Raw genomic sequence first — 27,976 nt, forward strand, 5'->3', positions numbered from 1 at the left:
ATTTATTAATTAAACTAGAAGAACAATAAGTGGCAGGAGAAATAAACAGAAAACAGGAACAATATAAAGTAAAATGTATAATAAACTTACAATCAACACAAAATGTTGGTGAAATCGAAGATGAGTATCATATGGCTAGTTATAGCTTTCTTTTTCTGTTTAATAGCTCTCCCAGTTATCTGACACACAGCTAAAACTATTCATTTGATCACTTTCATTTAAATCTCATCAATGGAAACATTTTAGATTTTTAAAACTTTTAATGACATACCTTTATATATACATTATAGTGTGACTAGTTTCCAAATTGGCAGCTTCTCAACTATAAATACCAAAATAAGTTAACATGATGGACTGAGTGATACCTTAGTTGGCTAAAACTCATGATAATCAACAAGAAAAAAATCATGACAACACCTTAAAAAAGTTCAAAAGTTTCAGATATGAATTAATGTATAGTGCTTTATGTACAAAAGATCTGGATATTTTATTATTAGAATGCAAAAGTATAAGTAAATTACTCACATCAAGACTTGCCCCCAAGTTCAAGGACTTACCTTCTTTTTATCCCTCATCGAGCCTTTGCCTCGGACCATTATTTTACATCCTGTTTCTGCTTCAAGCTGTTTAGCAGTAAGTCCTCTAGGTCCAAGGATTCTCCCAACAAAATTAAACTGGGGGAAAAAAAAAGTCACTATATATTATTCACTTGCTTGAATTTATAGCTCTTAAAATTATTTTAAAATGTATTTTTACTTTGTCAAGTTAAATATTTTTTAATAAATCTTAGAGTACTTATGAATTTCTAGCCCAGTTTGAGGGTGTAATTACAAGAGCTCATTGTTCAGCATGGAAGTTTTATATGTATTAACACAAATTATGAATTAGAACAACACTATCTACATAAAACAGGTACTATACTGAACTGTCCATCAACATGTATAAACCAGAATAAACCAGTATATTAAAGAGTTTGACAAAATCTTAGATGCCACCCAAAACAAATCCCTTCTACAAAACTCTAATGTCAGTGTACAGGGAAATTGCTCATTATGTTAAATAGTAATTGCTTTTTTTACAGAGATCCTTGGGAAAAATTCCTGTCTCATTTATCTAACAAGAAAATACTTTCTCCAAAGCAACTATTCAGAGAGAATTGTAGTTTTTTGTTGGCTTCCATAACACCAATGGCCAAATTTGGATTCCACCCTATACTAAGTATTTCAGTCTTAAAAGCATATTATTTTTTGCACAATTTTATGTCTGTACCTTATTTTTCTTCCTTTTTTTTCCATTTCTAACTTTAACTTATACCACTAGTTTTGCAAGGAGCCTTCTTTCCATGAGTAGGACAGTGATAAAAATAACTGTATAAGTAACTACCATCCCTCAACAGAAGCTTCTAATACAAAGGCCAACAGGAAGCACAGACTGACTCTGAATACTGAAAAGTAAAATTTCCTCATTCACAGGTCAACTGCACAAAAGACAAAAAAATGAGTATTTACCATCAATTCCACAAAAAGCCATGGTGGTTTTTATTTATTCAAATAGGTACCGATTCATATATTTACAGCTTCCTACTTTTTTCTTGCAACTGATCCTACTACTAGCATATCATTACATAAAAGTAATATGCTAGCATTCACTGCTTTAAGGGCTTAAGAAGCTAAGGCATTTTTCCAATCTTCTGTACTCCCAACAGCTTTTTACTTTCCCTCACTAAGCTGTTCACCAGTATTTCCACATCTTACAAGTGATAGGCAAATCAAAGATGGATAATACACATGTCTAGCTGGGAGAAAGCACCCCTCCTTCAGGGGATCTGTCCACCCCGAAACTCATAGACTGATCCTATAAGCACTTGATCTAGCTCTACAAGATCCCCAATTCCAGGGGCGCCTGGGTGGCTCAGTTGGTTAAGCGACTGCCTTCGGCTCAGGTCATGATCCTGGAGTCCCGGGATCGAGTCCCACGTCGGGCTTCCTGCTCAGCAGGGAGTCTGCTTCTCCCTCTGACCCTCCTCCCTCTCATGCTCTCTGTCTCTCGTCTCTCTCGCAAATAAGTAAAATCTTAAAAAAAAAAAAAAAGATCCCCAATTCTGAAATTTGCCTTATATTCAAATAAAACTGATAAGAACAGATACTACACTTGATCTTAGCCAAAAGGCCAAGACAGAACCCCTTATCCTTGCCTCGTTCCTTGGCATATAGTATTTTTCTACTTCTTTAATCAACCTAAATCCCTGCCATCATCCATGTTAACAATGCACTTGCTTCCAACCCAGAATCCCTTTTCTACATCTCCAATTTGAATAAACTCAAGAACTATACTATTATTAAGTGTTTAAAAAACTTTTAAAGCACACAGATCCCAACTGGTATCCAAGCTCCAATACTGAATAATAATTAGGAATTTGAAAGTCACATCAAATAAGCCTCAATTATACAATGGAGATGATACTATCTGGCAGAGCTGTACCGAGGAGTGTATGTATGTACAGCACAATACATTTAAAAGGTTCAGTACAAGGTCTGGCACATATAGTGGATAATTAATAGCCTACCAAGTCCACTACAAATTCACTTTAGGAAACCTCAGGCCTTCAATCAAATATCCAGCTTAGAATGTCCATATAAGGGGATATGGTCCATAGCAAATTTGTCCTAGAGAACTCCAGAGAAACCTGACACTCACAGAGCTCTGTAGAAAACCAGGAAAAAAAGGTGGAAATGGTATACAGAACACCAACAAACAGGGATCTAACTTGCAGGTAACAGGCTTGAGTTTCTGTCTCCATAAAGAGCATTTGGCTACCTTCTCAAAGTTGACACTTCAGATGATTACCTCAAACTGAAGCTTGCAGTGGGTGAGCCCAGTACATAAACATGTAAGTTCATAATTCAAATGTTCAGTGCTTCATACTTAAATATGAATAGACAAAGCAGGTTCACCAAAGACTTGAGAAGGCTAACATGAAAGAGACAGTACAAAATAAAGAAAGAGGACAAGGGACCACTCCTTGAGGGAAAAGACTCTTGGTAAAGAAGATAATATCCAAAAAGAACTCCTTTGTAGATAGTGCTGAACTATTTTCTAAAATGGCTGTATGCATTTATTAAGTCCCCAAAGAAGAGAAAAATTTGTTTTGATCCAACTTCCTCTCCAGCACTTCTTAACAATGCTTTTTATTTTAGCCATTCTGATGCACTTGCTGAATGTCTGAATTAGCATTCTCCTGATTACTAATAAAGTTCATCATTTTTTCAGGTTTATTGGCCATTCAGACCTATCCTTTTCTTGAAGCACTCTTGAAGTTTCTAGACTATTTTTTATTGTGTTAGTGTTTTCTTAAGTGAGTTCTACTTTGTGGTTACAGGTGTACCAAATACCTTTTCCCATCCTGTGGCTTGCCTCCTAGTTTTTTGGTTTTTTTTTTTTTTTTTTTTAAGATTATTTATTTATTTATTTAAGAGAAAGAGAGTGAGCATGTGCACAGAAGGAGATGGAGAGGGAGAAGCAGACTCCCCACTGAGCAGAGAGCCTGATCCCAGCACCCCGAGACCATGACCCGAGCGGACGGCAGATGCTTAACTGCTTGAGCCACGCGGGCGCCCAGTGCCTCCTAGTTCTTTAATGGTGTTGTGTAACTGAATTTAATTGGACTGAATTAATTTTAATGTACCTCAAGTTATCAGTCTTCTCTTCATGGTTAGTGGGGTCTTTCCCTATCCCAAGATCATGAAAAGATATCATTCTGTATTAACTTTTAGAAGCTTTATTGTTCTCTCGCATTTATACCCACAGTATACCAGGAATTAATGTCTGTAATGGTACAGCTTTTTCTCTTTCCCTCACATGGACACCCAACTGTCCTAGCATATTTTATTGAAAAGACTATCCTTTTCCAATTAATCTAGGGTGCCATTATTGTCATAAATAACACCTATATATGCTTGGGTCTATTTCTGAGTTCTCTATTTTATTACATTAATCTATTTGCTTATCCTTGGCTTTAATATCACACTGAATTAATTATTGTAACTTTATAATAAATCTTGATATGCAGTATACCAAGTTATTCTACCTTGCTCTTACTCAAGAATGTCTCATATATTCATTCCCTTTGTTTCTGTACAGATTTTAAAACCAGCTGGTCAATTTCTGAAATAATATTGGTGGTAATTTTAATTGAGATATTACAACAGAGGCTTCAAAACCATGAGCACAGTATAATTTCTTTATTTGATCAGGTCTGCTTTAATATCTATCAAGAATATAAGGCTTTTTTATTGTGACTTTATTCATTTTTGTTAGACTTATTCCTAGATATTTGGGGGTTTATTTTTGCTATTGTATATATTTTTTAATTCATTTTTGTTTCTTGTATATGAACATGTAACTGAATGCTCTGTATTAATAAACCTTATAACCAGCAGCCTGTTTCATCATTATTAATTTTCATAATTTTTCTGTAGGTACTTTTGGATTCTTTAGGTAAACAAACCTATTACTTGCAAATAATGACTGTTCTATATCCTTTCTCCTTCCCAACCATATGGCACTGGCCAATATATCTCAAGTTCCAAGTCAAAGAAGAGTCTATCATCTTTCACTTGTTCCAGATTTCAAAATTAAAGTTTTCAACAGTTGACCATAAAGCTTAAAGTAATCTGTAGACTTTCTGTAGGTATACTTTACCAGATTAAGTAAACTTCCCTTTATTCCTGAGTTTGCTAAAGGTTTTGTTTTTTTTTAATCATGAGTGGATGTTTAAATTTATCACATTTCTTTATCATCGAGACAACCATAACATTTCTCTTTAAAATCTGTTAGTGCAGATTACAATCAATTATCAAATGTTAAACAACCTTATATTCCTAAAATAAACTCAAGTTAATCTTGATGCATCATCCTTTTCATAAGTTATTACATTCAGTTGGCTAGCACTTTGATGATTTTTTTAAAATTTACATTCATAAATGGAATTGGCTTGTAATATTCCCTTCTCATAATATGCTTCTTGGGTTTTGGCATCAAGGTTATTCTGGCCTCAAAACGTGCCGAGATGCATTCCCTCTTTTTCTACTCTCCGGATGGGCTTGTAGAAGACATGTTATTTCTTCCTCAAATATTGAATAGAAATCAGTGGTGAAATAGTTTTTCTCTGTGCAAGGTTTTTAATTATGGATTCAGTTCTTTAATTCAGATTTTCTAGCCTTTCATATGCCAATTTTGGTAACCTGTATTTACCTAGAAATATGTCCGTATTGTTTAAACTTTCAAATTTGTTGATGTAAAGCTTAAGTCTAATTTTATTCTCAGTTATCTACACAATCTGTTTGATGTCCCCTCTTTCATTCCTGACTGGTTATCTATGTCTTCCTTGTTCTTCATCAGTCTTCCAGTCTTTTCAAAAAATTTACTTTTGTTTTTGCTGACTGGGGTAGAATGACTTAAAAAATGGCCACAATTATCCATTAACCCCTAAAGATATCTATGCCACTGCAGCGTAAACTTGTAGCTCATCTCCACCCTCAAATTTGGGCTGCAGCACCGTGACTTGCTTTTCCAGTACAACATAGTGGGAAGAATGACATTCGTGTGAAAAGCCTAAATTTCAGTCTTAGGTGCATTTACTCTCTTAGAACCCTATTATTCCCATGTAAGCAAGCTCAGACTAACCTACTGGAGAATGAAAGACAAGTGACCCAGTCACCATCAATGTCCCAGCCCATAGCCAGACAACTCATAAAAATAAGCTGCCTAACCAAACTACAGCTGACTACAGATGCAGACCAGAAGAACTACTTTGCTGAACCCAACCTAAAGGACCAACCAGTCTGCAGAAGAGAAGCAGGGGCTAAATAAATGATGCTTGTTTTAAGTAAGTTATTGGGGTGGCTTATTATAACGCCACAAGAGCCATCTGATACAATGATTCTCTTCCTTTTGTGGTTTCTTGTCATTATTTGATTTCTATTCTTAGCTTTATTATTTCCTTCCTTCTACTTCTTTTGGGTTTAATCTGCTACATTTTTTTCAGCTTTCTGAAATGGATGCTTAGCTTACCGCACCTTCTTCTTTTCTAATATATATACTGATAAAGCTTTAGGTATTCCTCTAAACTGGCTTTAGCCGCAACCCCAAGTTTTGATATGCAGTATTTCCCTTATCATTCAAATCAAATAATTTAATTGCTATTGAATATTTAAATGTTTTTCTCATTTCAAAAATGAGATTGCCTAATCATGTTATTGATTTCTAACTTCTACATTATAATCAGAAAACATACTGTGCAGAATATCAATCCTGCATTGTTTGTTCAGACTTTTCAGTGTAACATATGGTCAATTTTTCTAAATATTCCATGGGTGCTCAAAAAAAAATGCAAATTCTTCCAAGATTACTTTTGTCCATTTCTCCTTGTGGTTCTATTTTGCCTTTACTATATGCTGTTATTTGATATATATAAATTTTACATTATTGTAGCCTTTTACCATTATCATTATGAAATGGCCCTCTATCTCCAGAAATACCTTCTGCCAGTTAGCCTATAGATATTCACATGGAGATAAAAAATTTTTGTTTTGTTTTTCAAAGTGTATCTTTCTTGATCCTATTACTTTCAATCTTTAGTTATCCTTATATTTTAAACAGGACTTCTTTAAACAGCATCTAGCTAAGTCTGTTTCATCAATCTTGTAATCTTTGAATTTTAACTGGAACACCGAGCCCATTTACAGTGTGTGATTTATATCTACCATCTTACTAAAGTGCTTTCTACATGCCCGTCCTCCTCTATGTTCCTTTTTCTTTTTTTTTTTTCTTGTCTTCTTTGTGGGAAGGGGGGGATCAGGGACACAGGTAGAAATGAGCATGCTTTTTCCCTTTATTTTTCCTTTCTATTAGCCTGAAAGTTACATGCTTATTTATGCCAGACACGCATCACCAAATTATCAAACACTAATGTTATTTTGTACTTTCACCACTTTCCCATACAACGCAAGGACCCCAAACTATTTAACACAATTTATTCCCATCCCGTTTATATGCCATTGTTTTTCTAAATTTTATACATATTTTTAACTCAATAATCATCCTATACAAATAATGTACATTTATATTTACCCACACATTCAGCATTTTCATTGCTCTTTATTACTTTCTGTATCTTCAGTTTTCCAAAGAGGGTCATGTTTCTCCTTCCTAAAAAACATCTTTAAGTATTGCCTTTAGTGAACATCTTCTGGTAATGCAGTCTCTCATTTTTTCCTTATCTGAAAATGTCTTATTTTTGATGGGTATGTAATTCTAGTTTGACAGTTATTTTCTTTCAACATCTTAAAGACTCTTTACTTCGTCTCCTGTTTTCCTGTCATACTTCTGAAAAATGAGCTATGAGTCTTTACTGTGGCTCCTTTGAAGGTAATCTTTTCCCTCCTGTTTGCTACTTTTACGATTTCTTCAACATTAGTTTTCAATAGTTTTACTATGAGGTGCCTAGGAATGGCTTTTGTTTTACAATTCAGTTTCCCAAATCTCTGACTTTATTGCTTTGGTTTGAAAGTTCTCAGCCACACTCCTTTCAAACACTGCTTCTGTGCCATTCTCTCTTCTTCTAAAACTCCAATTACATATGTTAGACTTTCTCACTGTTTTCCTTTCATTTTTCACAGTTTTTCTATCCCTCTGCCTCTCCATGCTGAGTAATTTTCTTCTGAGCTACCGTCCAAGTCCACGAATTCTCTCTTCAAATGCTTCTATAATCTTCTGGTAAACCTGTTAATTCCAGTTAAGGAATTTTTCCAGTTTAATTTTTCTTTTACAGTTCCCATTTCTCTGCCATATTTCTCTAACTGGTCTTTTGTCTCCTTCTACATACTAAGCATAGCTCTTATAAAATCTAGGTCTGATAATTCTAATACCTAGAGTCCCTGTGGATTTATTTTTATTATTTTGTTGTTTCTTCAGATTTTTATTAATGTCATCTTATCTTCTTGTGTTTTGGGTTATTTTCTAGTGGGTGCTAGACACTGTACTTAATACATAGCTTACAGAAATAATATTAAGTCCTAAAATGATGTTACCTTCTTCTACAAAGGATATGCATCAGCTTTTCCCAGGGACCTACTATTACTAGCAATCCAAGATCACTTCTTAAAACAATTTGATGTTGATGTTGATGCACTATCTATGAGAACCTCAGAAATTCTGGTTCACTTTTACTCCTAGAATTCATACCCATCAGCACCCCTCTACCCCAAGCAAAGACTGGGGGTGGAGAGGAGTCCATATAGATAGGTCATAGATTCCAACTTCCGTCCCCCAAAGTTCAGCCTCTCCGCTGTCTTCTCCAGATTCAGAAAACATACCCAGTGAAAGGTTTCTAAAGGCCAGACTTATATCCTTGATTATCTGCCCTCGATCTTCCTGGGACTCTGATGTGTTCAAGCAAATGTTTCTTCATCTTGTGTCCTATTTTACTGGAATTGTTCTGAATTACTAGCTCCAAATTTACTAGCTGGTCTGAATTACTCTGTTAGCCCTTAAAACAGAGAAGTCCATGGCATTTTTAAAGATGTTGCTTGCCTTTTAATCTAAACAGATCCAGAACTAACATAACTTCAGGCAGTATGGGGTAAAAACATACCGGAATGAGGGTCTGGGGAAGAGAAATAAGGCATACACCACAGCAAGTCTATCTGCAGGCCTGGCCCTATGTTGACTCTTCCTACTTACCTGCCACTTCCTAACTCTACCTTTTTTCTTTTTTAAAAAAATTTTATTTACTTATTTGAGAGAGAGAGAGAGAGAGAAGGATGAGCAGGGGGAGGGGCAGAGGGAGAAGAAGACTCCCTGCTAAACAGGGAGCCCGAAGTGGGGCTTGATCCCATGACCTGAGTGGAAGGCAGACACTTAACCAACTGAGCCACCCAGGCGCCCTCCCTAACTCTTACCTTTTTACATAGTCACAGATTCTATAAAACTTCACACCCCTCAGCCCCTCAAAACAACCTGAAGAGAGACAAGAATCTGCACATCCCACCTTCCCTCATGTTTAGTTTGGGTATTTCTTTTTCAGTACAAAAGAAAATGGCTTTCATTTTCAAACTCAACTCACTAAAACATTTATTCAAGGTCTGCTATGTGGCAGGAAGTAAAAGAGATGCTAGGGATTTAAAAAAAGAAGAAAAGAGGAAGAAGAGGAGAAACTCTCCCTGCTCTCATGAAATCTGTGACAATGTTGTTACTCTATTTGTTACCTTGACCTTTTCTTAAAATAAGTGTCCTTGCCAGCTCTCCTCTGCCTCAGTAATAGCTGTGCTCTATACAGATCCTCTCCCAAGGCAACTCATGTACTGGACACACAAATGGAAAAGAATGTCTAGAAAAGTACATTATAAACAGAGATAACTTAGCACTTCAAATAAGTAATACATAATTATTTTTGATTTATGTTCTTTGTCAAACTGCTTGGCATAAACTTCGTGACATACACTTAGAAGACCCTTTCTGACACATCCTATTCTTTCACTTATTAAACCTTTTCTGCCAGAACCACAGTTTTAAGATTACATAGTCTTCTACCACAACTAAGTAATCCTCACAATTATTATCTAAATAAGAAATGTTTTAAAACCAGTCAAAACCAACATATTAAATCTGCAAAACAAAATTTTCCTAACCTAAAAAATGAAGCAATCTCTGCCCAAGAACCAACAAACAACAACTCAAGTGTGTTAAAGTGCATACCACTGGGATTCTAACACAATTGAAACTGTCAAGGTCATCCTTCTCAAAATGCTGTAAGTAGAGAATAAAAAAAAAAATTAATCACAGCAGCTGCTTTGTCTACTGCAACCAATTTCCAAGTTAATATCGTCTGCCTTGCATTAAAATTCATTCGGTGTTGATTTCTCATGCTAGTTCTGCAGCTTCATTCAATTAAAACAATGTCACAACACAGTCATAGAAAATCATTTCAAACAGCCCGAGCTAACTCCAACTTTAAAGACCAAAAAAGGGAAAGAAGAAGAAGAATCAGAAGAAGAAGAAGGAGAAGGAGGAGAAGAAAAGACATTCCTTAACCCCACTGTTTAAGTATAGACCTTCTCTGTGGCTCACCAATTATATTTCTGCCAAGTGGCATGTTAATTTCTGAAGAAGAGGTTAACAACAATCATGTCTAATGCTATTAGTTGCTGCTCACTTCATTTTAAATAGAAATGATAGATTTTTCACAATGACAAAATATAAATACGGCAAATCTTTCCACTAACCTTTTAAGAAATCTACAATTAAAGATAAAACTTTCTGTGACATACTATCAAAACAGATAACTAATAAAAACGTGGCTTTCCAAAAGTATTTCAGTGAAACACTAAGAAATGTTAAAGAGCAATTTCTGCTTAAAATTTTATAAAAATAATTTTAAAAAGAACATGTACTTCTTTGCATTTTTTTTTGCATAACAGATTGATAATTTTTTTTTTAAAGACTTCATTCATTATTTGACAGAGAGAGACACAGTGAGAGAGGGAACACAAGCAGAGGGAGTGGGAGAGGGAGAAGCAGGCTTCCCGCCCAGCAGGGAGCCCGATGCGGTGCTTGATCCCAGGACCCGGGGATCATGACCTGAGCTGAAGGCAGACACTTAACGACTTAGCCACCCAGGCGCCCCCAGATTGATAATCTTTTTAAATATTGTTTCTGGCATTTCTAAGGTGTAAGATACCTTACAACCTTACATTATATTTCATATGTGACATAGTAGGCATGAAACACACACACAAATGTGTATTTGGTGAAGTCTTTCTTTTAGCAAATAACAAAAAATATACCAACTCTAACTTAGTCAATGTTAGTGAGCCTATCTTATTCATGTATGTTAAGATGGAAGAAGAGCCATGGTATTTTGTCAGTACAACTGGTTTTATTTTAAAATGCCAGAATGGGGGCAGCTTGGTGGCTCAGTTAGTTAAGCATCCGACTCTTGATTTCGGCTCAGGTTGTGAGATCGAGCCCCAGGCTGGGCTCTGGTGCTGGGCATGGAGCGTGCTTGGGATTCTCTCCCTCTACTCCTCCCCCACAATGCATACTCTCTCCCCCACCCCCTTAAAAATATATAAATAAAATAAAATAAAATAAAATACCAGAATGATATTTTGTTTGTTTTATTGTTTTACTGCTTGGCTCTCCTCCTTATGGCACTTAAGGAGGAAATATTAATACAAATTAAATTTGAAAGTTTGCTGTGTCTACATTCACCATGAATAGCACAATGTTCTTCCAGTATTCAAAAGCCATCATCCAATTCAGTGAAGAAGTTGCTCTTGTCATTTATAAACAAATGAAGTTTCAACATGTCTTTTGATTTTCATGTTCATCTACTCATTAATGCAAATGCAGAAACCAACTAATACTCATGTCAGAACTATACTCACTCAAATCATAGGTTTTAGCCAGAGATATAAAAGTTCAACAAAAATCAATGAAAGCACTGTGTAAAACACATACACTCACACCACAAAAAAAAGACTGAAAATATCAAAATGTCTTGTGCTTTTTGGGGAGATAAATGTCTTATCCCTTTTCCATCTCCATATTAATTCTAGATAAGCAGCCAGTAAGTCTTCTTATGCTACCTAATAGTTATTACAGGAGTAATTTTGTAAAACCCTTCATATATTAGGCCTTTATATATAATCATCTTCTGCTAGTGGCACAACGCTATGCAAGAAAAGGCATTTACACCAGCAGATGTAAGAGTGGGGGAAATAGTAACTAGTAATAATCAAAATATGAAATCTGTGGCATATAAATCTGTATGGAAATCTTCAACCTTTGAGTATAGATATAATTGGAAAAGAAGTTGAAACCACTCTGAAAACAAACTCAGGTTAATAAGATAGATGATTATTTTTCTAGAAGTTAAAAAACAAGTGCATTGGAAAACAAACATTATTTAAGCAATTAAAATAAAAATATGAAAGCCAACAAGAGTTTTATGACACAAGTAGATGACACAAGAATTTTATGACACAATTTTTGACAGTGTGAAGTCCAAACTCTTACACACAAGGCCCTTTAAAAGGTCTCTAACTACTTTTTAAACCTTTGTTTTTGCTGTTACCCTTATGTTTAGACATGTAATTCACTGTTCTATAAAAAAAAAAAAAAAAAGGCAAGTAATTTTTTTTTTTTTAAATGGCAGGTACTTTTAATTTTTCTTTCTTGAAATACCTTTCTTTCTCCTTCCCTCCCTCAAAATATGTCAAAACCTCCTCAACACACAACACTGAGCTCAAGTGTTCCTCCTGTGATTTTCTGTATTCTGATTCCTAGATATAGTTGTTTTCCCCTCCAAAGTGAGGACTTCAGGGCACTATGTAACAACCCCTCTCACAGCCCCTATTACATGATACGCAAGGATGTACATACATGTCTCTTGCAAATCATCCCATGAGCCAGAAACCAGTACCTGGTCCTTTTTATTATTATTTTTTTTATCCACAGTGCCTCACACAATATAAAGCACACAGATGAAGGTAGTATTTATTCAGATTACTGGATAATATAATTTAAAAGCGTTCACAGAAATCATGTAGTGATTTTTTCATTCTCATGGTAAAATTAAATCACTAAGTCAGTCATATGCAACACAGGAATTCTCATATATTTCAGAAATTTCTCAAATAAGCCTGATGGACTGATCTCAGGATAAATTCCAAATGAGAAAATCAATGCTGTCATAGAAACAAAATGTTATTTCCACTTTCCATTTCAATATGGAAGTATCATTGAGTGCAACAACTAGGTCATTCAACATTTCCTAGGTGTTGAGTACACTGAAGTATGTTTTATTATGAGTGTTCCATAATGAGCTAGCTTCTATGCTTAGCACTTCACATGCATTAAGTCACTTCATCCTCGTAACGCTGCTTAAAGACAGTTACAATTAATATTTAATACATGAGAGGTTACAAAAGTAGCCCCAATCCTGGAACACCTAGATTGCATATAGAGTTTGGACACTTAATCAGTATAGTATAATGCCCCTCTTCTAAAGACCTTAAACTATATATCCTAATCACACCAGAAACTCATATTTAGTTTTCTCATTCTTGTTTAATCATTCAAAATGTTTGGTAAAAAGTTTATAAAAACTCTCTTCAGATTCAAGTTTACTGTCAGTGTTTTTATAATTTCTTCTCCACTTACATCTCAAAACTTATCATTACCGTACCACTGTCACATAACCACACCTTGATATTTTCATGTCTTTTACTGATTGGGTTCACTGCCTTAACAATCATCATATACATCCTTTTTACCGTAACTGGACCTTTTATATGAATGAAAACCTTTATGTGATTATTACTTCATCCACCTATTTTAATGAAAAATATGTGTAACTTCAAAAAAGAAAGAAAAAGAAGAATAAGGATTATTTGAGTCAAAACTGAGCTTACAGTGTCACTTCAAACCTGGAAGATAAGTCTAGGTGTTTAAATATATAGTTCTGACCTCGGATTACAAATACTACCTAAGGCTCTTTGAAATCGATTTAAGTTTTGCTGCGTATTATCAATCTCATACACTATTTCAAAATTATTAATTCAGCTCTTAAAGTGACCTGCTTTTTTTGGCACCAATTTTAAGTCACATGTGATAACCGTCTTTTATACCACCCTCGCCCAACATTCCCACATTGTTAAGAATGACAAAGCTTACAAAAACTTTTAATTTTCTTCTGTTAATATAGTATGTTTTTCATCTGTTACTCTTGGTTCCTCTATAATATTAAATTATAAAATCTTGCCCTGTATTCTCTGCTTTAAATGAATTAGCACCACTAGCAAAGCCCTCTCTCATTCTTAGCCTCCACATAGACTAAAAAATCTTAAAGTTTTCATTATTTAATCTGTCCCCTATTCTTCATTTCAACTTCCCTGTCTTAGTTCAGGTCCTTGTTACTGTACAACAGGATTATGGCTGTAACAGTACCATGAGGGCAGGGATTACAGCTTTCCATATTCTTGTGCCTGGTGCCTAGAACAGGCCACACACAAGTCTGAAATAAAAGAATGATGCCAAAATTTTACTGGTTTATACTCAGCTCTCTTCAGCCTTCATGTTTCTAATTATTTTTCAAATTTTCATTTTCTCTTTTGCTTTTATCTAAAATTGCAAATTTATATTGCTTTCGTACAATTTATAAATAAAAAGGGAAGAAACTAATCAAAGCAATCATTGTTCTCTAACCCCAAAGAATACAATACAGATACATTTCTTTAAAGCTTAATCAATTCCTTACAAAATAGTAAAAAAAAAAAAAAAAAAAAAAAAAATTATCACACCAATATCTAACATGGAGATGGCCAAAGTCACGCTAGGTAGGCTGCTTACCCGATGATACTGTTTTTGCACTTGGGGAAAACAGTTTTCTATGGTAGATCAAAACTAGATTTCAGGAAGTGCCTAATTTATTTACGAACTATTTGTTTTAAAGGGCTGAATTTATTAAGACATGTAATGCTTTCCCAATGAAATAATTAACTGAATTTAGCTCTAAGGCTAGTTGTTGTAATGTCTGATTGCAATGTTCGTAAAGTTAAGGCAGGTTCCATCAAAAACTAAAGTAGTTTTCCACTCAGATTCAAACCAAAAGTTAAGTATAAATTATGAGTTCATTCACTCATAAAATAAATTCAGGTGCTCTACTATAAGCAAGCACAAAGATGGGTGGTAAGCTCAAGTGGTAGAACCTTCAACTACCCCACACAGCCCATTCTGTCTGCCGATTTTGGAGGGAAGACGGTTAGGATTAGGAAGATTTTGTTACTGACTGCTTCACTCAGTTCAAGGAGGCAATGCTATCTCAAGATGGACCAACAGTAGATCAACATCTCAGACTTTCCTTTAATATCTAACAGAAACACCTGGATGTTTATGGAATATGAATAGCCCTGAGAATTAGGTTTCTCTCCAATGTTTTTATTACATTCCTTTGGTTATTTCAGGGACAATCTTAAGAGATATGGAGGTTAGATATCAGTGATTAGGTATCCAACTGATTGATAAGTCTCTTACAACAATAATTTTACCAGATCAGATCCTAACAAACTCTTTTTCGGTAAGACAAATTCGCAGACAAAACTTTTTATCTCAGGGGGGCCTGGAAAACATTTGCTTACAAGTAATACTCCCCCAAAAACAAACTCCGTTTTCTAATCTGTTCCTCTGAACACTAGTTCTTTTTAAGTATTAAAATATATTACCTAAATAAAGCTTTAAATTTTAAGACTCTGAGAAGGCTTATTATTTTTAAAATTGTTAAACTTGAGAAAACCTGAACTAAACAAAATGTATTGTTTTCAGAATGTCTTGAAATCATTTTTGGAATAACTTCTATTAACATCCTAAGAAATTTAGTATAGCTCAGACCATAAAAACCCTAATTAAGTATTTGATACACAGCAGGCCTTAATATGCCCTTGTAGAGTGAAATAAAAACCTCCAAACCAAAACTAAAAAGACAAAAGTCATGAAATTGACCCTCACTAAATATTATCTGTTTAAAGTTCAAAGTCAACTGTTAACAGTTTCTTTACCTAAAACTTAAAAATATGCTCAATTTTATCAAATGGCACTGCTAAATTAAAAACTCCAACAGATTAATATATAATCTGAAATACTTCACAACTCTACTCAGTATATACCAACCTGCCTAAAAATCAACAATCATTAATAGTTTTATGTGTAAACTATCAGAGAGATAGAGATATGTAGATCTTTTAATGTTTTATATTTTCACTCATAATTAAGATCATATAGAGGCAAAAATTAAGCCTTAACCTAGGTAATGAAAAAGGAGACTTTGCAGATTATTAAATTTTGATTTAATGTCCATTTGTTTCTCAGAAGAACAAAGGTGAAAGTAGTTTATATGAAGACTCTTGATTAATTCTTTCAACAAACAAGGAAGCCACAATAGTCAAAGGAGCAAAGGCCTAATGAAAGGTCTGCACTGACCCATTGTCTTCATAACCCATCCTAAACAAATGCCAGCTCAACAGCCAATTTGCATGAGACAACCTTGAGAAATAGGAGAAAATCAACAATCTTATACTATATACTAAATCAGAAGCTATGACTAGCCAAATTCAGGAAAACTGAATTGAAAGGGAACTTAAAACTCTTGCTCCACCATTAACATAGATTATTATTATGAGACTACAGGAAGTGATGAGTGATATTATAAACCTATATTATTAAGTACAGTTGCCAGGCTGGGATCCTTGTTGGAAAAAATATTTGAAAATGCATTTATCCATCTTACAAACCTTTGACAACTGTCATCTTGATAGCCTACACCCAAGACATACCTTTCAAAGCTACCGTTCAAAAAAAAACCCAAAAAACTCATTTTAAAAACATAAGAAAATCAGAGTTATCTTCATATTAAATAGCTAGAGAAAGCTTCACTACAATTTCGTATCACATCCCAAGCAGAGTTTAGCAATCTAATCTGTTCATGTATGTACTACACGACTAATATCCCTAACACCTAGACCTTGACAATATTTGGAACTTATCTACCACTGAGGCTGATCCTATAAAACAATTTCTCACAACTCAAAATTGAATAACTAGGCAAATTTAATGACAGTATTATTACTGACTCAATGAAACATAACATCTTCTACTTGTATCAATCAGAGTTAACTTCATTCACATACTGCTTTATAAGATCTCCATGGATTCAAACAAGTCCTTAATAACTTAACCAGCCAAATTATCAGTTTGATGGCCTATGTGTAACTTCAATCTTCTTCATGTCTGTCACTTTATGAATGTATGATAAACTTACATATTCTCAAACGATTTAATGCAATCTATTTTAACCTTTCACTCAAAACTGTGGGCTCCTTCAAGGATAGGAATTTTTTTCATGTTCATGATCACAAGAACCATACTGGGAAACAGATTCTAAAAAGTTAACATGTGTTTTAAAAGCCAATGTGATAGTATGGACTATCTTTCAGCAAATATTTATTCCAGCCCCCTTCTCACTGTGGACTGAGCAGCTTGTCAATGCAGTTTCTTAATTTCAGTGCTACTGACATTTGGGGTAGGATAATCTACCTACCTGGAGGGGCTGCCGTGTTCATTTTAAGATATTCAGCAATATCACTGGCATTTACCTCCATACTAGATGCCACCATACCTCCTCCCTTTGCAGTTTGGCCAACCCAATATATCTCCAGATATTGTCAAATTCTGAGAGGGGCAAAATCGTCCACACTTGACAATCACCGGGCTAACGGACTGTTAGCAAACAGGAGTAGAGGCCTCACACGTGCTTAAGCAATTTGGCTTGGCTCTGGTACTCCAGTGACCTGCCATGAGAAGAGCATGCTCCTAGTCGCTGTGGCCCCTTTGGACTGAGCTCAGCAAGAACACAAAGATCTAAACCCACCTGCAGCTGGCCTAGGTCAAGTTCAGCTAAGCCCAATCAGCAGAATCTCAGCCACCACAAAAACCAATGCTTGTTATTTTAAGCCAGTAAGTTTTAGAGTAGCTTATTATGGAGCATTATTATGGCAATTGTTGACAAATACAGCCATAAGGGAGTAAAGCCAAGATTCAAAACTGAGGCCTGTCTGGCTCAAAAACCCACTATTATCCAACTACGTAAAAGCGTTTTCTCAACGGAATTAATACCCCACCTCCAGGATGTGCTTGGTACACAGTAGAGATGCAATAAAAGTCTGCTTTGTTAATAAATATAAATACTGAATGTGAATTTTTAAGAAATTCAGTTCATTTTCAATATGCTACTCTTACTACCTTATTACCACATCATTAAGCCACTGATACAAAAACATTGTGAAGGACATTATACCACACTACCTCATTTCTCAAACACTAAATCTAAAACTTTCTTCTCCTGTAAGTCCCAGAGCTACACACAACCAAGTCCAAAACAATATCTCCAAATTAACACTTTTAGAAAATAAGTTGCTATGTGCAAATGCAAAGGACAAGTTTAAATTAAAAGTTTACCAGTATCTGAAAGAGTGAGGCTTTCACATAGATATGCACAACAAATATTTGTTGTACAGCTACCATTTACCAAACACCATTCCAGGCAATGAGAATACAAAAAGAGACAAAATCCCCACCCTCATGGACCTTGCATTCTGGTTAACACTTAGACAGTGTTATGGCATTTTCCAAGTGCTTTACATGCATTAACTCACTTATAACTCCTCATATACCTGTGAGAGACTTACTATCCCCTCAGAGAGGTGAGAAAATGGAGAACCATAAATGACAAGTAATTTGTCCGAAGTCACAAAGTAAGTTGGCAGAGCCAGCCAAGGGTCTGGGTTTGCGTCCATACTTTTAACTACTATTAATATAAGCAGGGGCACCTGGGTGGCACAGTCAGTTGCGCATCCGACTCTTGGGTTTCGGCTCAGGTGGTGATCTCAGGGTCATGAGATTGAGCGAGGCATCGGACTCCACGTTCAGTGCAAGTCTGCTTGAGATTCTCTCTCCCTTTCCCCCTCCCGCCCACACTTCCCACCAGGCTCGCGTGCATGTTCTCACTCTCTCTCTTTCTAAAATAAATACAAAATAATAAAAGCAGTTTTGAGTCAAACAGGATGAATTCACTCACAAAATCAAACCTATATACAAACGGTACGGATGGAAGAGAAGCAATACAAAATGGTCTCTAAGACACAGTAAGTGAAGAAAAGCAAGAAAAGGAAGAATGCATCTTTGTTTCACTGTGGCCAACAGCTAATTCCTAATTTTGAAATAAATCTTTTCCCATACTGCCAAAATCTGACAGACTCCCTTGTTTTACTTGAATACTATTTCATTTTTTCAAAAGGTGACATAAAGTTCCCAATATAGAGCACAAAACAGTTACTACTCATTTGGTATATATTAATAACCTCAAGAAAAATAATTCTTAAATTCTTGTAACAAACATAATTAACTTTTTTCTTTTTTTTTTTTTTTTGAGAGAGAGAGAGAACGCGCACACATGAGGTGGGGGGAAGGAGCAAAGAGAAAGAGAGAAAGAGAATCTTAAGCAGACTCCACGCCCAGCACGGAGCCCGAAGTAGGGCTCGATCCTATGATCCTGAGATCCTGACCTGAGCCGAAATCAAGAGTCAGATGCTTAACCCACTGAGCCACCCAAGCACCTCAATTAACTTAACTCTTATAACAGAATTCTTGTATTAAATATAACTTAAATTCCTGTAACAGTTAAAATTAAGGTATTAAAAAACTACCTGGAGAACCACAATGGTTTTAAATCCGTATCAATCCTCTTATGAATTGTAACTAAATTTCTCATTTAAAAAGCTTTGTTAAAATAGATATTGTTGGGTGCCAAAAGTCGTCCACAACTCACCCACCCACCCGCCTATTTGATAGGCCCACACCTGGACATCTAACTTTAAACCCAACACCTCTACCTCAGAACTGCTGAATCCCCACCTGCCCAATGGGCTCCTGCCTCAGTCTTTCTAACTCAGGAACTGGTGATTCTGCTACTCCAACTGATCAAAACCTTCGAGTTATTCCTGACTTTCCCTCACACTCCATACCCAATCTATCAGCAAACGCTACTGGCTCTAAGTTAACAATCTATGCAGGATCCAAGAATTTCTAAGTCGTCCTGTTCAAGTTTCTCTCTTCTGCCCCCTAAGTTGGTGTCCCTGTTGTCACCACTGCCCAAAGCAGCCAGAATGAATCTATTAAAAACCACTCCTTGGCTCAAAACACCTGAATGGCTTCCTACTTCACTCAGAATAGAATCTGACGTCCCTACTGGGGCTCAAAGCTCCTACGTGATATGGCCCCTCTGCTAACTCTCTAATCTTGCATCTTACCACACTTCCCAAGCACACTCATGCCTCAGGCATTGCACATGCTGTTCACGCTGCCTGGAATGTTCTTCTCCCAGATAATTTTCATGCCTTCCTCCCCATCACTTCAGTCATGTCTCTGCATTCCCTCCAACTTATAAGAGATACTTTTACTATTAATACACAGTCATCGTTTACATGCTAAGCCCACCTTATTTTTTCCGTAGCACTGACCACACTTAAAAGTAAATACTCATTTGTTTATTGTCCATCTCTGACACTGCAACATCTGCTCCACAAGAGCAGAGGCATTGTTTAATTCACCACTCTACCTACCTCCTGGAACAATGCTTGGCAGAACAACCCCATTAGCCCCGCTCATTCTGATGATCAACAAGTAAGAGCAGTGCTCCTCAAACTTTAACATGCATCAGAATCACCGACAGGGCTTGGAAGGCAGATTGCTAGGCCTCAGCCCTAGTTTCTGATTCAGCTAGTCTGGGGTAGGGCTTGAATATTTACAAGTTCCCAGAAGGCATGGATACTATAGTCCTGTGACCACATTCTGAGATCCACTGACCTAGACAATGTTACACCGCAAAACAGTTGTCAGCAACAGGAGCTGACCATGGCAATGAATCCCAACTGGTGGAAGAAAGACAGGAATAGAGTGCAAAGTTACCTCCTACTGGACCCACACTATGAAATATATCTCTTCTCACTTAGAGGATTATATCAAACAGGTCTTTTAAATAATGCAATAGAAGTATCACCTTCCCTGAATAGGATTTTGTCCAGAAGAATGGGGACCAGGCAGATGAAGCTATTTTCTCTAACAAGGTCTTATGATCTTACATATTCTGTGTTCATGACTAGTGCTGAAACTTTATCCTTTAGAGTTTAAACGAGCATATGAGAAGGCTGATATCCTTTAGGAGATACTGAAACACCAAACAGCAGTAGACACCAACTGGGATAGCTGCCAAATCGTAATTTCCCATCTCTAGGAATCATTCCAATCATCGAGGGTGGGACCAGAGTAATCACGTCTAGGTTATATTAGTTAACCTCCCATCTTTAGTCATGGCAGATTGGTCCAAAACACATTTTCTCTCCTAAGAATCTGAAGTTCGAAGATAAAGTCTGGGAGGCACTGAAACCAGACTATGTTAAAACCAAGGGTCTCAAAAAGAAAGTCTGAATTCCTGGTGCTGAGGTTCTCGAGGCTGCCCTGGCCCTTCTCTTACAGGAGGCTTTGCAATCCAGCCATTTCCTTTAATCCTCTGATACCCAATTACTTTCCAACAAACTCTTTGCCTACATTATCCAGAACTGTTTATACATACGTGCAACCAAAAATACTTACAAAGTAAATGTATTAGCCTTAAAGAAAATTGTATTAGAAATGCAACTTGTGAAATGTCAAAGCTTTTTTCCATTAATCCAACTTAAGACATTTATTTTCCATCTTTAGACAAGTAGACTGTCCATATAATCAACGAATCTTAGAGTATACATCACATTTTGACCTTACAATACCAACTCCTTCTTGCAGAATAGTTTTTGCTTTTAGAATAGTTCTCTGAAACCTAGCAAAATACCAACAGTTTGCTTTTATGTATTCAAAAGGCACTGGAACCAATTATGTACAAATATTATGCATGTTGGAAGTACATGGTAAATAACCACAAAAAAAGGTTCTTCTATTAAGTACCTTGTATTCTGATGGAAAGAAATAGAAAAATAAATTAAAACACACCAAATAGCAAGTGCTCCTCAGAAAAATAAAGAAAATTATGTGAAACAATGAGTAACTAGATTGCTTTAGATAAAATAGTGAGGGGAGGCTTCTCCGAGTAACATTTGAGCTAAAATCTTAACCACAAAAAGAAGCCAGCCAGTGTACAGCTAACATAAATGCTCTTAGGCTGGGAATAGACCCGACTTGTTCTAACAGCCAATGTGACTACAGGGTATTGAGGAAGAGGGAAAATCACTTAAGATGAGGTCAGAGAGATAGAAAGAACCATATGACATAGCGCTTTGTAACAAACACAAAAGAGTTTGGAGCTAATCATAAATTAAGTGGTATAGGACAGGGGGCTACTTGCAACAGGAGGTTTATGGAGAACAGCTGAGCAAGAAACAAGAATGAAAAAGACAAAACAAAAGAAAAAAATTATGAACAGTGGTTATCATAAAAATTTTGGAGCTGAAAGGAAGCTTAGCTGTCACCTAGTCCAACTTCTCATTTTACTGAAAGGATGACATGGCCCAGGCTGTGGCTTCCCTGAGGTCAGATTAAAGATGAGTAAAGAATTGTATCTGGTGCTCTCTGCGACACTCAGGCCAAAGCTAAAACCAAGTCTTTACCATGTGCATTTCCAAAAGTGACAAAGCAGCAATTAAATGAAAACATATCTAATTTTTTTTTAATTGTCCACACCAAGTTAATCATACTTCTAGTCCCTCACACGACATTTTTTTAAAGCAGCTGACAATGCTTAAGTATTTATCACCAGAGGTATCCCTTCCCAAAGTATGTGAAGCAGAAAAAAAATTGAGTAAGACAACAAAACATACTTACATCTGGATATTCTTTTACAGGCACATAGAGTTTCTCTTGTAACTGAACAATAGGTCCCACAGCATCAGGCAATTCTGCACTCCTTTTCTCTGTACTGCCATTTAATGTGTCATTGTACATGTCTTTCCGTACTCTGCTAATTTCTGTTAAAAGTAAAAATTTTAAATGTGTTAGACAAAAAAATATTCTTGCTAGTCGAGGGGAAAAAAAAACAGAAGGTAGGGGAGGGTTTCATCGATAAAGTGTTAAAACTCAAAGACTAAAGCATTATTAACCTAGTCTACCATTCCCTAGATTAAGTCTATGTTGAACAGGACTACAGCCTTAATTATTTTCTACCAGAAATCAAATTTATATTAACCAAATAATACATTTTATTTTTTTTAAAGATTTATTTTTTTATTTTAGAGAGTGAGCGAGTGCACTGGGGGACCGGGGGGGGGCAACTAAACATACTGAGCAACTAGGGGTTCGATCTCAAAGCCCTGAGATCATGACCTGACCTGAAACCAAGAGTTGGACGTTTAACTGACTCCATCACCCAGGCGCCCCTATATTTTATTTAAATTAACTGCAGAGCCCAAGCTCTTACCCTCTATTTGATATATCTGTTATTTTACTTAATTTCTCCATGCTTAAATGAGGCCAGTCATTCCAAATAAGAGCTTTAATCAAATAAGAATGCCTATCAGACAAAACTAATAACAATGGCTCTTTTATACTTCAGAACTAATCTGTCTGAATGAGATCTTGAACTGGATTACTTCCTTAGCTATTTTAGGTATCTCTGAAATATCCAAACAGATGTCCAATGGATAACACAGATTTTAAGTTCAGCAGAAGTCTGAGTTTGATACACAAGTATGTTAGTGAAAGCTACAGGAACAGAAAAGATGTCTTGGAGAAGACAGAGGGAGAAAGGAGGACTGAATGAATCCTAGAAAAAGCAACATTTAAGGAATAAAGCAAAGATCCAAACCACGAAGAAATGAAGGTGGATAGCAGAAGTAGGAAAGAGAGGTGTCAAAGAAGCTGAAGAATGACAGGACCAAGAACAGGGTAATCAACAGTGTCAAATACCACAAAAGTATGGTAAGGTAAAGAGCAAAAGAGGGTACCTTAGATTTAATCACTAAGCCACTGGTGATGAGAGAAGTTTCAAAGAAAAGATGGTTTACAGAGATCAAACTACATCACGTTAATGAATGAAATGAAAGAAGAAAAGTAGGTACCTAAAGTCAATGACCTTTAAAAAATTATTAGGACAGTTCCCAGGTATATAAATATACTTCTTATAAGAAAAAATATAAGAAATCCAATGAATCAAGACTTGCACAAAGAAATCAATTCTTTCAAGAATTCTTTATTAAAGCTTCCACAATGTGTTAGAGGATAGACCCCTGCCCATTAGAACCTACTGTCTAATAAGGGTTGTCATTACTAAATTAGCTGGATGCCTCTATATCTATCTCTCCATGCTACAGATTACATCCTCCTTGGGGAAGAGGCTGTGTCCATTAGTATTTAAAAGTAAAATGCCTTTTATTTTTATAATGTATTTTGACTGCCTTCCAAACATGGAATTTCAATCTACTGCTATAAGGAACTATGAAATATAAATGCACACTTCAATTTTCTTAACTAGTTATTTATATCACTTTGCTAAATAAAACCCAACACAGCAAAAAGCCATGATCAAAGGTGTTCTTACCCAGTTAGTCTTAAATCAGTGAAAATACTGTATTACAATACATTTTCTGCTTCAACGATGGCAACATTCATTTTGTAACACATCTTATCTCTTAAATAACAATTTGCTTGTCAAAGCTTACCAAATGTGCATCTCTGAACAGCAAATGAAATTTTTAAAAAAATCAAAAGAAGGTACCTTGGATTTAACTACATTATAAAGGCAAGACTTCATTCCTTAAGTTCTTTTTAATACTAGTTTAATACTACTTAAATCTTTAATACTACTTCTTTTAATACTACTACTTTTTAATACTACTTTAATAATACTTATTAAATACTAATAATAGTATTAAAACATGCCCAATATCAAACTATTGTTTATTTTATATTAGCATGAGACAGCAATTCTCCAATCAAGTTTTCAACCACCAAATAATAATTTAAACATAAATAACTGTTTACATAATTACATAATTACAGCAAGTAATTAACCAAAGGACATTAGGGAAATTTAATTAAAATTATGCATATATCCTTTAGTCCAGGTCTCTATATAAAAGCACTTTTCAATATTAATTTATTACATTTAAATTTCCTCTTCAGAAACTGCTTAATTCTTGTTAATAATGCCGATATAAAAATCCTGATAATAGCATAAAGGAAAATGATAGATAAAATTTGCTTATAAATATAAATGCAAACATACTAAATATATAGGCTCCACCAGCATACCAAATGAGTAACGCACTAAGGCAGTGGAATTTATACCATGAATGCAAGAGTTCAGTATTAAAAAATCTGTAACCAGAGTAATACAAAAGAATAAAAAAGAAAACAACATATTTCCAGGTAAACAAGTTTGTCAAACTTAGAAAAACCAAGAGCTGTATGAAAATTCAGATGACTAAATTAAAAAATACATAAATATTACAATAATCAATGACCTTCACATATCCACTTAGATGATAAAATAGAAGATACATTTACCATTTAAATGTATTTGTATTTCTATAAATATTAATGTGATTCTCTGATTAATAACTGAAAGTTCTGTGAGGATCTGCTAACCACTATAGCCCCAGCTCCTAGAGTAGTGCCTTGAATACAGTGGGCCCTCTGTTAATACTCAGTGGACTGGGCAGATGGGTGGGTAAATGAGCTAGGCTCTAAGGCACTGAAGTTAAACAAGTCATGGTTTCAAGCTTTCAAGGAAGTTAGTCTCATATGGGATATATATAAACAGATACTCTAAAGTAGAAAAACAGTAAGAGGCATAGATTAGAGATGGTGGTAGCACAAAGCAGGACCATCAAATCTGCCACAGGTTGTTAAGGTCAAGAAAGAAGTCAAGAGGAAAGAAACTCTGACCTTCCTTTTCTAATGACAGTATGCGAGGCAAAGGTACAAACAATGTGATTATAAATTATACTTTTCTTAAGATAAAAAGTCTTTCTACCATGTTTCTTTTAGTCTCAGATACATCACTCCGTAATACAAATCATAAGCAACACTGTACTGATGGGAATGAAAAGATGACCAAGTCCTAGTGCTCGAAGACCTTACAATCTCACTCCCTGTGGGGGTCGCACCAGCTGAGAACCACCTGTGTCAACAGCACCTCTCTAACCAGGAAACCACACTAGCACTTTTTGCTATGTTATTTACAATACTCAAGTCAAAACAAGTTCTGGGGCACCTGGCTGGCTCAACTGATAGAACGTGCAACTCGATCTCGGGGTTTTAAGTTCAAGCCCCACGCTGGGTATAAAGACTACATAAAAAATAAATCTTAAAAAAGAAGTTCTGATTCCAGTTCTAACAGTAACTGTGTGATTTGAGATAAGTCTCTAACTTAACCTCTCTGCAACTTTACCTCATATAATTAGAGGTTTGCTTACTGAATGACTCAACTAAATCCATTGTTTTCCAACCTTAGTATGCAAGAACCCCATTTATTATTTTGTCCCCTAACCCCACATTTTAAAAAGTTTTGTCTCCAAAGCTTGTAGTATGTAAGTCCTGGCAATCAGAGGTTTTGTTAATGTTATACCATCAAGTTGATCTAATCATGGCCAAAATATCACAGAAACATGTCATGGATATGGGTAGTGCTCTAGTTCCTTTTTAAGTGGTGGATTTACAGGTGTTCATTTATGAAACATAAAAGTGCTTCATAATTAATATATTTTATACAGCTGACCCTTGAACAACAGAGTTTGTACTACAAGGTTCCACTACATACTACTATGTAGTACATAGTTATAATGTACTACATACATTTATTTGTATGTATGTAAGATTTTGTAGTATGTAAGTCCTGGATTTTTTTTTTTTTTGGTTAAATACATTACAGTATCTTTTTTTGTTGTTAAATACAGTACGGTATTGTCAACATATTTTCTCTTAAGATTTTCTTATTAAAATTTTCTCTCTAGCTAACTTTTATTGTAAGAATACAATATATAATACATATGGCATACAAAATGTGTTAATCGACTGTTTATATTATTGGTAAGGCTTCCAGTCCACAGTAGACTATTAGCAGTTAAGGTTTTGGGGAATCAAAAGTTAAACATGGATTTTTGGCCATGAGGGGCATCAGTGCCCCCGACTCCCTGCACTGTTCAAGAATCAACTGTATAAACTTTCGTTGTATCAAACACTGCATGATAATGCTCAAATGTCTGATCTCCACACTACCTTCACCAATCTACAACAGTGGTTCGGAGGACTAAAAGTTCAGAACCATTTGTTTAATCACCTAGTATAAAAATTCCCACTACAATAACCCCAAAATCCCCACTGTCAAGACAACTTGTTTTAGACATCTCTGAAGTTATTAAAGTTTACAAATTTTACTGAATCAAAATCATTCCTAAAATTTCTCCCACTTCCCCCCACTCAACACTCCAAAGGTCAGAAAATAGATCCAATGCCTTGTTCCCATGACAAAAATACTTAAAACAGTTTTAGATCTAAGTATCCTCTTCTCTGAGCTATATAATAACATGGTTTTATACCCTCTCACTTAGACACACCCCATTTATCTATGCCCCTTAAAATGGAAAGTCCTGTACCACACACATCCTTCCCTGAAAATGAGGAGAATGCAGACAGGCTGCTTACCTCCAGTCACAAACACTGCAAGTCCACAGTGTGTTTAAGAACATCTTTCTTTCTTTGATGAGCATATCACCTGACTCAAATGTTGAGTCCACCATTCCATACTTCCACATCTGTTTGTTTAGACACCAATACAATAGGTGATTTAAATTTTTTTTCCTGGCTGTTTTCTACTAGACAAATCCCTTCAGAAAGTTAATCTATCAGTTGACATCCTTTAGGGAGGGCTGTTGTGAGTCAAGGATCCAACTAACTGCAATTTCATAGTGCACGTATTTCTGCAGCTTGCATACTGAAATACAGGCATACCTTATCAACTATCTGATGAAATCTCAAGCCACACTAGGACCCAAACCCCCCTTTGGATCCACTAGTTTAAACAGGAAATAATCTGTTTTGGATTCTACAGGTTGTACCATCAAGTTTAGAATACAAATCTTTCAGCTTTTAGGAGTATTCACCTTTCCAGCAGTCAGGGTCCTCTCATTTTCCATGTTTTCTAGAACTGATATTTGGCAATGACAGTTTAATGACATTTTTTCAAATTTCCATATCTTGAAAACTACTTTTGTTTAAGACTGAAAACTTGTTCGGGGCACCTAGGTGGCTCAGTCGTTAAGTGTCTGCCTTCAGCTCAGGTCATGGTCCCAGGGTCCTGGGATAGAGCCCCGCATCG

The 27,976-nt window shown here is 35.6% G+C and overlaps 1 protein-coding gene and 1 non-coding gene across 8 annotated transcripts in view; both read right to left on the minus strand.

The window, feature by feature from the left end:
• The window catches only part of QKI (QKI, KH domain containing RNA binding), a 158,985-nt gene that overhangs the window by 99,531 nt on the left and 31,478 nt on the right, over window positions 1-27,976 (minus strand). For all 7 annotated transcript variants that reach the window (XM_032407512.1, XM_032407511.1, XM_032407510.1 and 4 more), the window contains exons 2-3: window positions 22,486-22,628; window positions 558-674 (exon numbers count right to left, since the gene is read on the minus strand). In XM_032407512.1, the coding sequence (XP_032263403.1) occupies window positions 558-674; window positions 22,486-22,628 (260 nt within the window). The remainder of the gene's footprint in view (window positions 1-557; window positions 675-22,485; window positions 22,629-27,976) is intronic.
• LOC116634815 lies at window positions 1,996-2,181 on the minus strand. Its single transcript, XR_004300053.1, has one exon. It is a non-coding gene; the product is annotated as a U2 spliceosomal RNA (small nuclear RNA).

The sequence above is a fragment of the Phoca vitulina genome, unplaced genomic scaffold (assembly GCF_004348235.1).
Source record: "Phoca vitulina isolate PV1807 unplaced genomic scaffold, GSC_HSeal_1.0 scaffold9, whole genome shotgun sequence".
In the NCBI taxonomy this organism is placed as follows: Eukaryota; Metazoa; Chordata; class Mammalia; order Carnivora; family Phocidae; genus Phoca; species Phoca vitulina.